The following is an 11,516-nucleotide window of genomic DNA, read 5'->3' on the forward strand; positions in this document are numbered from 1 at the left end:
CAAATCGACAATACGCATATATTTATTACTTGTATTGCCCTTTTCGCTGAAAACATGAACATGTCTGCTGACATGTGTCAGATGTTAAGCTTACTCAATGTATGGTATACACTGTACATACAGATAACGACGGAATAAGTGGCCCTGTGGTACTAAAATTTCGTATTGATTTAAGTATTCTACTTTTCGAAGTAGTTTGTCCCAATACAAATTTGAAGTGCTATTTCGAAGTACCACAGGGCCACTTATTCCGTCGTTATCTGTATTTAAAGATGTGATTTTTGTTTGGGACGGCTCGATGATTGGTTCAAATTTCTCAACAGTGTTATTTGATTGGCTCGGCTATTCTAAAATGCAATTGCCTATTTCAATATTCTGGCCCAAAACTCCATTTTGGGGCCAAATTCACAGTGTCAATATCTGATTACAATTGAACTATGCTTGACTGTGAAGAGTTTTAACCCAAATATCCAATAATTCAAGGTGGGAATTACTCCATGGACCTTTCCCCTCCATGTTGAAAATGTTATTTTTGATTCATCCCATTTTGCCAGAAAAGGGAATATTGTTGTCGAAATGTTACTAATTCTTTCGATTCTACTGGGAAGTCCATATTGGAATGGATTTGACATATATCGTTCGTGTACAACTTGACCTTTGGCTTCCATTCGTTCGTGTGCAGCAGATCATCAATTGACTAATTGAGCGTTGTAGAGAGGAATGGCCGAGTTTCATTTGAAACGTCAACATACTACGGCAATGTGCACTATTGTGCTCAAATTACAGGCACTATATCGAGGGTTTCGCATTCGAAACGAGTTGGAGACGGTGCTGCACATTTTGGCACTAAAGCGGTCGATTCGCCTAAATTTCACGGCCGCGACCCTCATACAAGCGTGGGTGAAATGTCGTCTTGCTCGTCGTCGCTACCAAACCATCCAAGCCGCCTGTATCAGGCTTCAGGTTGATCTATTCGACGTTAGAGAATTCGATTCAACTGTCCTCTTTACATGCGAAACGAGTAGAAATGGATGCGACGCCAGTTGTGTTCGATGCAAACTCAGCTAGCGATCGCCGCAGCAAGGCGACTTCAGGCGGCAGCTCGGGGGTTCCTTGTCCGTCACGAGGTAGGTGTCTCTTTGTTTGGTTCAAAATACTGTCGAGATAGATGCATTAGCCATCGTTAGACGACTACTAAATTTTTATTAAAAATTTTAATCCATTTTTTTATTATTTTATTATTTTTGTTTTTAATAAAATCCATTTTTTTTAATTTGTTAATATTACTACTATTAATAGTACAACATTTAGTACCATATTACGATCATGTTGTTATGGTTTATTCACGGGAAACCCATGTAAATCGACGTAGGCATCGGGGAAAGCGTTGCAGCACATGCTTGTGGACTTGGAACGACATGCTGACATTCACACCCAACACGAAGGCGAGGATATGGTGCAGCACAATCGACGCGTGCTGGAACTGCACCCACCCCCTCGACTTGTAACTACTAACTACTACTACATACATAAATGCATTACCTATATTGATATCTAATATCTTATACCGAACGTTTTGCATACATGCAGGCCTCGCGCCATACGCTGTTGGCAGTCAAAACGACAACACCAGGCAATGTCCTCCACCAATCGACGTGGAGTTTGCAGTTTTCAAAATTGCAGGTGAGACTTTTACTTCATCACGTACTTGTGCACTATGATAATCTTATGCGGGGGTTAGGACATGCTATTGGACCAAGGGCGGCACATGGTTTCCTTTGAAATTGGCGATGGGCATGCAGTAGCGCTGACAGATCTCGGTCAAGTGTATACGTATGGTCGGAACGACCAAGGCCAATGTGGAGCTACGATATCTCGATCCATGGGTGACGCCAAGGGCAGTTGCCCTCGTCCTATTCTCGTCCATCCTAGATGGTTTCAGGTACATACATCCTCACTCATCCCAGTCATTCGTGTCTACAATTTTTGAACCAAGTACATGTGATTACTCATTGCAGGGTGCCAAGATTGCCAGCATTGCAACTGGTGAAGACCATACAGTGGCCTTGACGGACGCCGGCGTCGTGTTCACGTGGGGTGGCAACCAGTTTGGGCAGCTCGGACTTGGTCATTTTCAAAGGAGTCTGGCGCCGCAGCAGGTCACGAGGGCCGTGGGGGTGCTGCGCCTCCGGCGGGTGACATCCGTCGCCAGCGGATCGTTTCATTCGATTGCGCTGCTCGAAACAGGATCGATCTTAGCTTGGGGGACGACTACGAATCCAGTAAAAACAAGCATCTACCATAGAAAACCCCATGGCTAGGATTGCTGAACCATGTATATTCCTTTCATAGGCCTCGACGGATGAAGCTATGTCATCGTCAGCTACACAGCCGGCGATTCCAAAGTTGGTGAAAGCGGCCGCCGACGCCCCCGTGAAATTCAAAACCATTGCGTGTGGTAGCTCGTTTTCCGTGGCCATTTGCGACAGGTACGTGGCACACGTCTGTCCCCGCCCACTCCCTGATAAACAACTTCCCCTTGATATCTGAAACGATGTATGGTGCAGAGGGCAACTGTATTCGTGGGGCCATGATTCAGCATCTGTGGGGGCGTTGGGGTTGGGGGAGTCTATCGTACACCGTTCAAGCCCAACGCGACTCCCCATTGGCACGCTGGACGGTCGCGAATCCAACAACTCTGGGGTTCCTTCCTTCAACCAAGTGCGTTGCGGAGTCCACCATGCCGCCGCGGTCACCACTTGCGGTACTCGGGTGTTTGTATGGGGTAGCAACCGACACGGACAAGTACGACACCACACATATCTTCTATTTTATCGTGTATTCCCAAGGAAGTGACGTTCATCATGGGTTTTACTCCTGAGTGTAGTTGGGTGTCCCCGCCAACCAGCGGGGCCGATGGAGCGGCGTGCGCTTGCGATGCATTGAAAACATGGGGGCGGTGCTGGACGTGCTCGTGGGCTCCTACAGCACCGCCGTGGTCGTCTCTACGAAGAAGGGCAGGCATGCCGTGTACGCGTGGGGTGAAGTGGGGCAAGTGAGTGTGCTGGAGTTTGACAAGTTCGACGTCTCAATATCATCATCCCCACTGAGTCCCGATCGACCAAAGTCCCCCACATCCCAATTCATGAACGACGGCCGGGTACTCTTGCTGGACGGGAGTAACAGCCGCCGCCAAACTTCGGCAGATGCCGTACCCCCCAAGGTATTGCCTTGCTCATGTTGTAGAGTGATTTGGAGGGCAAGTGGTCAAGTCTGTTTTGTCCTGTAGGTGGCGTGCTCGTGGTCGGCTAGAACGTGTGTGTATTGGACGACCTTAGCCACCGGAAAGAGTTATCACAAGAGGTCACGAAAACGAAGCGAAGCGGTGTGTCGTCCGCCCCTAGTGTCGAGTACCCCAGCGGAAATCGTGCGGTTCGTGCTAGAACTTTCCTCTACTTGCAAAGAGCTGGGTCATTTCGCCCATGTTCTTATCGGAATGCGTCGAATACAAAAGGAGATGTGATGGCGCTGATGTACTGTTAGATCGCCTGAATACGCTGAAGTGTCGTCCGCTAGCAGCAACAAAGCTAGCAGTGTTGTGGAGGTGCTCGCCTTTGAATCCTGTGCAAGTTGAGATTGTATTGGATTGACTGAGTCGGTTGTATGGTAGGCTGTGGTGGAGCGACCACCAGAACCAACACAAAATCGAGTGTTACCCATGCCGAAGGTTTCGACCAAGCCCGGCACTCCAACGTCGACACGAACGAGCAGCAAAAGTGGTAATATGCGGATTTCACATCCTAATAACGACCTCCAACGCAGGTCTAATGGGGGTGTATATAGTCTTTGGGGCGAAGGTCGGTGGCACCATTCCACGCCAAGAGTACTTTTCCAAAGCTTAGCCAAGAGAGTGATTTCAATCTTAACGTAAGACGATTGAGCGAGCGATTCGTCTTCGTGCATAGGGACACGAAATTGCTGTTGAGTGTTCCTAAAAATAGATGGACCAATCAAACGAGATCATTCGTCATCCAACGACCAATCAAAATACAGGAGCGGGTTGAAATATTTTTAGAACGAGCCGCACTCGCATCAAAATGGCCGGTTGAGGTCAAGTCATTTCAATTTTGGAAGGATCCTCGTCGAGTGTTACGAGATGAGCTCTCCGACCGCGTCAGTCGTTGGCCCTGCATCCCCGACCAAGACGTCGATGGCCACGCGTATCAACAATGTGAAAACCATGGAGCTGCCCAAGGTGCTACGGCTCATGCGCGTGTGCAACGTGGGGTGTTCGCTGCTTCAAATCATCGCTGGGATCACGGGCTTGATCAGCATCGTCACGCTAAACATCACGGGCGGCCTCGTCTCCGTGTACGTGATCACGTTCGGTCTGCTCTTCCTCTTGTTCGAGTGCCGATTAACCAGCATGGAAACTCGCATTCGGCGCAACTTTGGGTTCCTGTACTCATACAAGGGACGCGCGGGGTTCATCTTCTTCATCGGATTTTTGGACTTTGGGATGAACACAACACTCGGCACGGTCGCGGGGGTTTTCATGTGCTGCAACGCCCTCCTCAACCTGTTTATCATGTGCCAGCACCCCGAATTCAAGTTGGGACACATCAGCGCGAGTGCGGACCCCACCACGGGGTACACCACCGGCAACCAAGAGGCCGCAACCTACCTGAGTGCGAATCCACAAGTGGCCATGCAAGCTGGCACGTTTGCGCTCTCAGCGGTGGGGACCAAGAAGTGATCCACTCGATGACTCCTCGAGTGCAGCTACGCTACGTTCGCCGCGTTTTAACGATATCTATACAACTCTTCATCTTTCTCCCTGCGCTGCTAAATGGATGGCACAATGTCCGAGGCCTTATAACAGACAAAAGACGACTCGCCGAGCAATGCAACATCCGAGGAGCCTCTCATAACAGGGTCGCTCCATGTCGTCGAGGTCAAAGCGATTGAAGTTGTGCCCTTTGCATTCCCATGAATTTGCTTGAAGTGATCGTTGTCCGCATAATCTAGATCATTATCCGGACGAGCATCCTCAATGTATTTTATTTCCATCGACGGAGCAGCAGCCTGGTCTATTCATTGCCAATCTTGACATGGAACCAGCTCCGCAAGACGATGCAGGAGAGAGCGAACCTCTTCTCAAGTACGAACGCGTGGGGGGGCACCTCCACACACTACTGCGCGACGACGCGCTGAGCTGCATCGCGGGCCACATGAACTTCATCTGCGTCGGCACGTTCTCGGGCCACGTACTGATGCTAGAGCTCAACGGTCGATACATTCGACGACTGCATCAGCACCACAAGCGCGTGCACGAGATCAGCATCGATGAATCAGGCCAGCACATTGTGTCATGCTCGGACGACGGCACGGTCGCGGTGTACGCGCTGCTGCCCATGTCCACCGAGTTGGACGCGTCGCGCGTGGTCATCCCGACGTCGGGCGGGGAAGTGAACATCTACAACTTCTACAACGCCGTGTACTCGTCTCAGCTCGAGCCAGGGTACGCCACGAAGCGCGAGCGAAGCTTTGCGTGCGGCGGCATCTCAGGGCAGTTGATCGTAAACAAGAAGGGATGGATCATTGACAAGGAGAACACTGTGCACGAAGGCGAAGGGCCCGTGCACTGCATCCGGTACCATGACCACCTCCTCGCATGGGTCAACGACTGGGGCGTCAAGGTGTACGACACGGCCACGGACACCCGCGTCACGTACATCGAACGGCCGCCCAACTGCCCACCGCTCGAGCTGTGCCGGGCACATCTGGTATGGCACACGCTGACCAGTGGGGACTTGGTGCTGCTGGTCGGGTGGGGGCATACCCTTCGCGTAGTCAAGTTCACGGCATCCACTTCTTCTACTTCCTCGAACGACGACACAACCACCACGCCACCGGCGACGACGCCACCCTCCAAAGCGACGCCCGCTGTCGTGTTTGGCTCTGCCGCCTTGTCCGCCGAAGTCGTTTCGTACGTAACCTTTGACTTCTTCGTGGCGGGGGTCTCTCCTTGGGGAGACTCGGCCGTGTGCGTCCTGGCGTTCCGCCCGCCAGGCTCGGCCTCTTCTACCCCTCTACCATCCACCCCTTCAGTCTCTCGGCAAGGCCAGAAAGAGACTGGCGAAGGACTGGTGGAAGCTACGCCGTGCCCCGAGATGCACGTGATCGACTGGCGCGGCACCCAGATGGCCGTGGACATGCTTCCCCTAAGGGGCTTTGAGAAGCTCCGCGCGACCGACTACCACGCGCTCTGTCTCACATTCCCACGTCACACTACCAACTCGCCGGTGCTGTTTCTATGCACCCCAAAAGACGTGGTCGTGTGCCGCGTACGAGACGTCGACGACCGTGTCGCATATGCCTTGTCGCAGCGGGCCTATGAAAACGCGCTCGCGATCGCATTGACCGACGTCCCGAGCCTCAAGCGGCATGCCTTGGACGAGGTAAATATATATTTATTCGACTCGTCTATTTCTCCTGAATATATGTATGGTTTTGAGTTCAGCCAAAATAATAATGTAAAAAAATCATGTTTTCCAGTCTATTATCAGTCTTGTGTATATTGATTATTTGGATAGCCATGAAACCAACGTATATATATATATATATATATATATATATATATATATATTCCATCTTGTTTTCGTCGATACTGCATATGTGTTGTTGGATATTGCACCCTGAAATATGAAACGGAACTGTAAGGTTTACAGCAAAATTCAATATCATCTACCGTGTGGGTCGTATGTACGTACGTACAATAAGTACCTTTGGACAATGTAATGAAAATTGAACGATTTATTTAAATATCCCATTTGTATAATTGATTTGAGATTATTTTTATTGATATTGCATAATTATATTCACATTTTATATTTCATGGTGCAGATAGATCAACGGTAAATACGATGTAAAATGAATACTATGATTATTTGTACCAAGTATTTCTATATTTATCCTACATATTGTTCATGTCCAATTCCTCTGGTGGACTGAACCGCCCATCAATCGCCGGACCTGTGAAACATGATATCTATTTTCGTTGATGAGACATTCTCATATTCTTCATTCTTCTTAGCCAATCATATCGCAGCCTTATTTCATTTGATCCAATCATCTGCTTTGAATTGTAGTCCTAGTAATATAGATGCAAAACAACTCGAACGCATGTGGAATTAGTGATATTGGATATCACGACATTCGTATCTGTCTGTTAGCTGGTCGAGTACTACTTGGGGGAGCTCGTGCTAAGCCAGCAGTACGCGACGGCGGCCGACGTGTGCCGGCGCCTCCTGTCTCCGCACCTGTGGGAGAAGTACGTATATGTGTTTGCGCAGAAGGGGCAGCTGTCGGCCATCGCCAAGTTCATGCCCACGTCCAACCCGCGGCTGCCCACAAGTCAGTACGAGATGGTGCTAAAGCATTTCCTCGACACGGACCCCGCGCAGCTGCTCCAGATTATCCGCAAATGGCCCAAGCCGCGGATGTCGGATCGCCGGCCGAGCAGCAATGGCAATAGCAATAGCAATGGCAATGGTATTGTCGCGGCAGAGTACACCAAGACCGCGTCGTTGTTTGATCCGTTGTACGACTCGAGTGCGTGGATCTTGCAGCTCGAAGTACGTTGATTGGGAGTTTTCCCCGAGAGAAGGAGTTGTATTGAATGGGAGTTTTCCCAGTGTTGAGTTTGAGAGAGAGAGAGATGTATTGATTGGGTGATTGGGATTTTTCCCAGTGTTGTGTCTATGGAAGGACGAGGAAGCAGCATGAAACACGGAGGGAATATTCCTTGTCAAATGTTGTTCATTGTGGTAGGAAATGGGATGGTTCCTGTAGGAGTCGTTTTGTTGGTTTCAAATTGATGGGAATAGTCCTCATTTGAGTAGAGTACCTGAAGTGTATGTTGTTGTCATGTGGTAACTATGATTGAAACAATGTTGTGTTTTTTTTCTTATGGTTTTCATATGTAATTATTAGACGGTGGTCCGCCGCCGCCGATTGGCCGAGACGGACGTCGACCGCATGACGATGGAGACATCGTACCTCATGGAAGCACTAGCCGAACTGTACACAGCCACCGAGCAATACGACAATGCATTGCGCATCTACTTGAGCCAGGTACATACTTTATTCGTGTTGGGTTTATCAGTGGAATTATATATATATATATATATATTAATAGTATGTGGAGAAACTCTCGATGGTATTTATTTATATATATCCCAATATTTAATATAGTTATATATATATATACTGTATGTGTGGAAATAGGGATCGTTGTGCACCAACAAAGATCACGCGTTCAAGCTCATCGTGGAGCACAACCTGTGGGATTCGATCCAAAACAAGGTACTACGATGATTTGTGAACTATATTTGGTTGTTTGAAATATTTCGATTTAATATTATTATTATATGGGGGTATGAATTAGGTGGTCAACTTGATGCTGATCGACCGCGAGTCGGCGCTGCGGATGCTCGTGCATCAGATCAAGTCGGACCAGCTCAAAGTACACGCGATTGTCAAGCAATTGGAGCACAAGAAGGAATTGCTCCACGAGTATGCCTTTTCCATATATATATATATATATATATATTCAATCGTCTGGGGAAATTTGCAGTATGGGCAGTATTTTTGGAATTTTTTAGAGTTTTTTCATCTTGGGCCTGCCTGGTTGATATCGATAGACACTGAGGATATATATATATGTTGTTGTGCGTGATAGATATTTGCACAGTCTTGTGGTGCACCGGTTAGCCGACTACAATGCCGAGATGTACGCGTCCTTGCACGAGCTACAGGTACAATAAACGAGCTCTAATTTCCTTGATATATATGTTGAATTCCGTATGTGGCTATCTACACATATCTGTTGGATGGTGGTAGTGTATTGTAACGTGCTTTTAACTTAGATATTGTGAATTTCACCCAAATTTGGAGTCATTTCGCCAAACAGCATCATTTGATCCGATTGAAGCTTGTACAAACTATAATATACAAAAAATAGTATATTTATGGCTTTGCCGGATCATCGTAAGTTTCAATTGGCAGAAATTCGACAGAACGTGATTTGATTGGCTTAGGCGGTTCTTTAATCCATTCTCTTAAGAGACATTGAGGGCTCCAGTTTCGAATCGATTGGACAATATATATATATAAATATATATATAATGGTGGTTTCGCGTAGATTTCGTTGTATGCAGAGTTTATGCCGTCGTACTTGGTCAAGTTTTTGCAAACGAGTGCGTTTGTCCCGTTGGAAAAGGTATGGTGACCAACAATCTGGCAAATAATATATATATATATATATCAAATTATGGAATATCAATTAGGCCTATCAATTCTGCAGCGAACGGTCGCCGCCATTGTGGGACGCGATGATTTTCATTTTGGGGCGCATGGGGCAGCAGAAGAAGGCATTAGATTTCATCCTCACGCAGCTGCAAAACGTCAAGCAAGCCATCCAATTTGTGCAGGTATTGTTGTTTGCATACTTAAATCCAGGTTATGACGTGGCGTGACCAGGACAATGGAGACGAATTGTGGGACTATCTGGTCGAAATCAGCCTCACGAACCGAGGGTACATTGAAGAGTTGTTGGAATACGCAAGCGACCACCAAATCGACCCGATTAAAATCATGCGCAAGGTCCGTCAGAGGTCTTTTCGCCTTGTCAAGTATCTATTTCGATATCTTTGATGGCTGCCTTCGTCGGATACCGTTACTCTTTAAAGTATCATATTCTATTTTTACTTTTCTGCTTTTTATTCCATTTCCGTTAATTTTGTTACGTTCTCCGTTTGTTTGGACACTTTTTCCGTTGTTTTGATGTACTTTTTGTATTTTCTTGATACGTTTTTCGTTGTTTTGATACTTTTGAATGACTCCAGTGATATTATCGACATATTTCGAAAATGTTTCACGTTTTGACATTAATTGTAGATCCCCGACGACATGGAAATCACAGGATTAAAGGCCAAAGTCCAGCAAATCATTGCCAATTACAGGATTCAGGTACCAGCCAGCCATACATGATGGATGTTGTTCCGTGTCGTCGCACACGTCTTATGCGACAGAGTTTTATGCTCCTTTTGTAGCGACTAACTCTTATGTGTGTAAACTCTTTTTTTTATATCTTCTTAAAAAAGGATTTTTTATTAAACTTTTATCTTATTTTTCAATAAATAATCAAATTTTATTTTTTTATTAGTGAATTTTTTTTTATAAGAAAATATTTTGATTTTTTTTTGATTTTTTAAATTTAATTATGCGTCCTATGTATGCTATCTTTTCTAGTTGAGTCTATGCCACGGGTGTACCAAGGCCTTTGAAGCAGATCGCGTCGAGTTACTCGGTCGCCTGGTCACCCACCGCCGAAAAGCGCGCCGGGTGAGTCCGGTTACGAGCTGCGGCGTTTGTTTTACGCCCATGAAACCCATTCCGGTGCGTATTTATATCTTTCCAAAGATATATATATCCAGAGATATACCTATTTATATGGACATGTAGAACAAGTCGACGCATCAGTTTTGCGTGTTTGAGTGCGGCCACACGTACCACATGGAGTGCTTGGAAGAGAAGAGCATGCTATGGAAGCAGCCGCCGCACGACTCGATGGACTTGCGCTGCTTTCAATGCGACCACTCGACGCTGCGGATGGCAGCGCCAACGGCCAGTGGCGCCGCCGCCAAGGGGCTCACGGACCAGCAATTGGAACTGGCACGACTAACCATCGCCCAAGGATAAATGAGAACAGAATGAAAAACGACAATGGACTCTAGTAGTAGTAGTAGAATAGTAGTCAACCTAACTTGAGTCTGCAACATGATTATTGTGTTAATACCACAGTACCGTTAGTACTACTAGTAGTAGACATCCTCCACCGATCCTTCTTTTGCAGGTAGTACATAACTTACATGGACAAGCTGTTACGACGTGGAATCAGAGCTGACCAAAAAATAATTTTTTTGCGAATATATTTATTTATTAACAAAAAATAAATAATTCTTCTACTCTGTGCCAAGAAAGTAAATAACCTTGATTTCTCGAGCATGAAAATAGGTTATACTCAAAGCTTACAGAAATGAATAAGTATTGAATCACAAAGGAATAATTCGTTGGTTGGCACTCCTACCTTCAGTTCAATGGCGTGTGGCCATTCAAACGTTTGGATGGCCACACGCCATTGGAACTCAAGGTTGAGTGCTGACAATCATTATCTGTTTTGATGAACCAACCCAACCAAAAAAAACCCAACATCCTGCGTGAGCGCCAATTGGCCGAGCTTTTCTTCACCCGAAATGCCCCTGGAAGTACTGACTGGACCTGCCGTTGTGGCGTACGTCGTGCTCAGAATGGATTTCTACTGTAACGTTTGATTGAATGTGATGTGATAGTCGTCATGAGGGTCATTTGGTGCCGCACTCGTAGCAGCTACATGTAGTCAGACTCTGACTACATAGGCCGCCGCACTCTGACAGTCAGAGTGCGGCGGCCTG

General features: G+C 46.9%; 3 protein-coding genes across 4 annotated transcripts; all 3 read left to right on the forward strand.

Annotated features, from left to right (window-relative positions):
- Positions 1-936: 936 nt before the first annotated feature.
- H257_11758 (hypothetical protein) lies at positions 937-3,783 on the forward strand (the record flags this gene model as incomplete). The annotated part of the gene is made up of 12 exons (XM_009838779.1): positions 937-963; positions 1,026-1,127; positions 1,373-1,504; positions 1,591-1,683; positions 1,742-1,942; positions 2,019-2,282; positions 2,353-2,489; positions 2,568-2,805; positions 2,888-3,223; positions 3,290-3,432; positions 3,544-3,623; positions 3,671-3,783. Exons 2-12 carry the CDS (start codon positions 1,032-1,034, stop codon positions 3,781-3,783), a joined length of 1,833 nt encoding a protein of 610 aa, XP_009837081.1. The 5' UTR covers positions 937-963; positions 1,026-1,031.
- A 342-nt stretch (positions 3,784-4,125) lies between these two features.
- H257_11759 (hypothetical protein) lies at positions 4,126-5,041 on the forward strand. The gene has a single exon (XM_009838780.1). The coding sequence runs from the start codon at positions 4,157-4,159 to the stop codon at positions 4,754-4,756; it is 600 nt and encodes a 199-aa protein (XP_009837082.1). The 5' UTR covers positions 4,126-4,156; the 3' UTR covers positions 4,757-5,041.
- Positions 5,042-5,073: 32 nt separating this feature from the next.
- Positions 5,074-10,865, forward strand: H257_11760. 2 transcript variants are annotated; one of them, XM_009838781.1, is made up of 12 exons: positions 5,074-6,461; positions 7,236-7,637; positions 7,996-8,136; positions 8,290-8,367; positions 8,450-8,577; positions 8,744-8,819; positions 9,206-9,283; positions 9,351-9,494; positions 9,544-9,666; positions 9,961-10,032; positions 10,315-10,461; positions 10,528-10,865. In XM_009838781.1, the coding sequence occupies exons 1-12, from the start codon at positions 5,112-5,114 to the stop codon at positions 10,762-10,764; spliced, it is 2,976 nt and encodes a 991-aa protein (XP_009837083.1). In that variant the 5' UTR covers positions 5,074-5,111; the 3' UTR covers positions 10,765-10,865. The 2 variants fall into 2 exon arrangements, with proteins under 2 accessions (XP_009837083.1, XP_009837084.1); XM_009838782.1 differs by lacking the exons at positions 10,315-10,461; positions 10,528-10,865 and having other exon boundaries at positions 9,961-10,176.
- Positions 10,866-11,516: the final 651 nt, after the last annotated feature.

Source organism: Aphanomyces astaci, assembly GCF_000520075.1.
Source record: "Aphanomyces astaci strain APO3 unplaced genomic scaffold supercont1.35, whole genome shotgun sequence".
NCBI classification, from domain to species: Eukaryota; Oomycota; class Saprolegniomycetes; order Saprolegniales; family Verrucalvaceae; genus Aphanomyces; species Aphanomyces astaci.

Coding starts and splice junctions, on each gene's coding strand:
- H257_11759 (XM_009838780.1), top strand. CDS start 4,157: ATGAGCTCTCCGACCGCGTCAGTCGTTGGCCCTGCATCCCCGACCAAG.
- H257_11760 (XM_009838781.1), top strand. CDS start 5,112: ATGGAACCAGCTCCGCAAGACGATGCAGGAGAGAGCGAACCTCTTCTC. Junction 8,368..8,449: donor GGGATTCGATCCAAAACAAG/GTACTACGATGA, acceptor GGTATGAATTAG/GTGGTCAACTTGATGCTGAT. Junction 10,033..10,314: donor TTGCCAATTACAGGATTCAG/GTACCAGCCAGC, acceptor TATCTTTTCTAG/TTGAGTCTATGCCACGGGTG.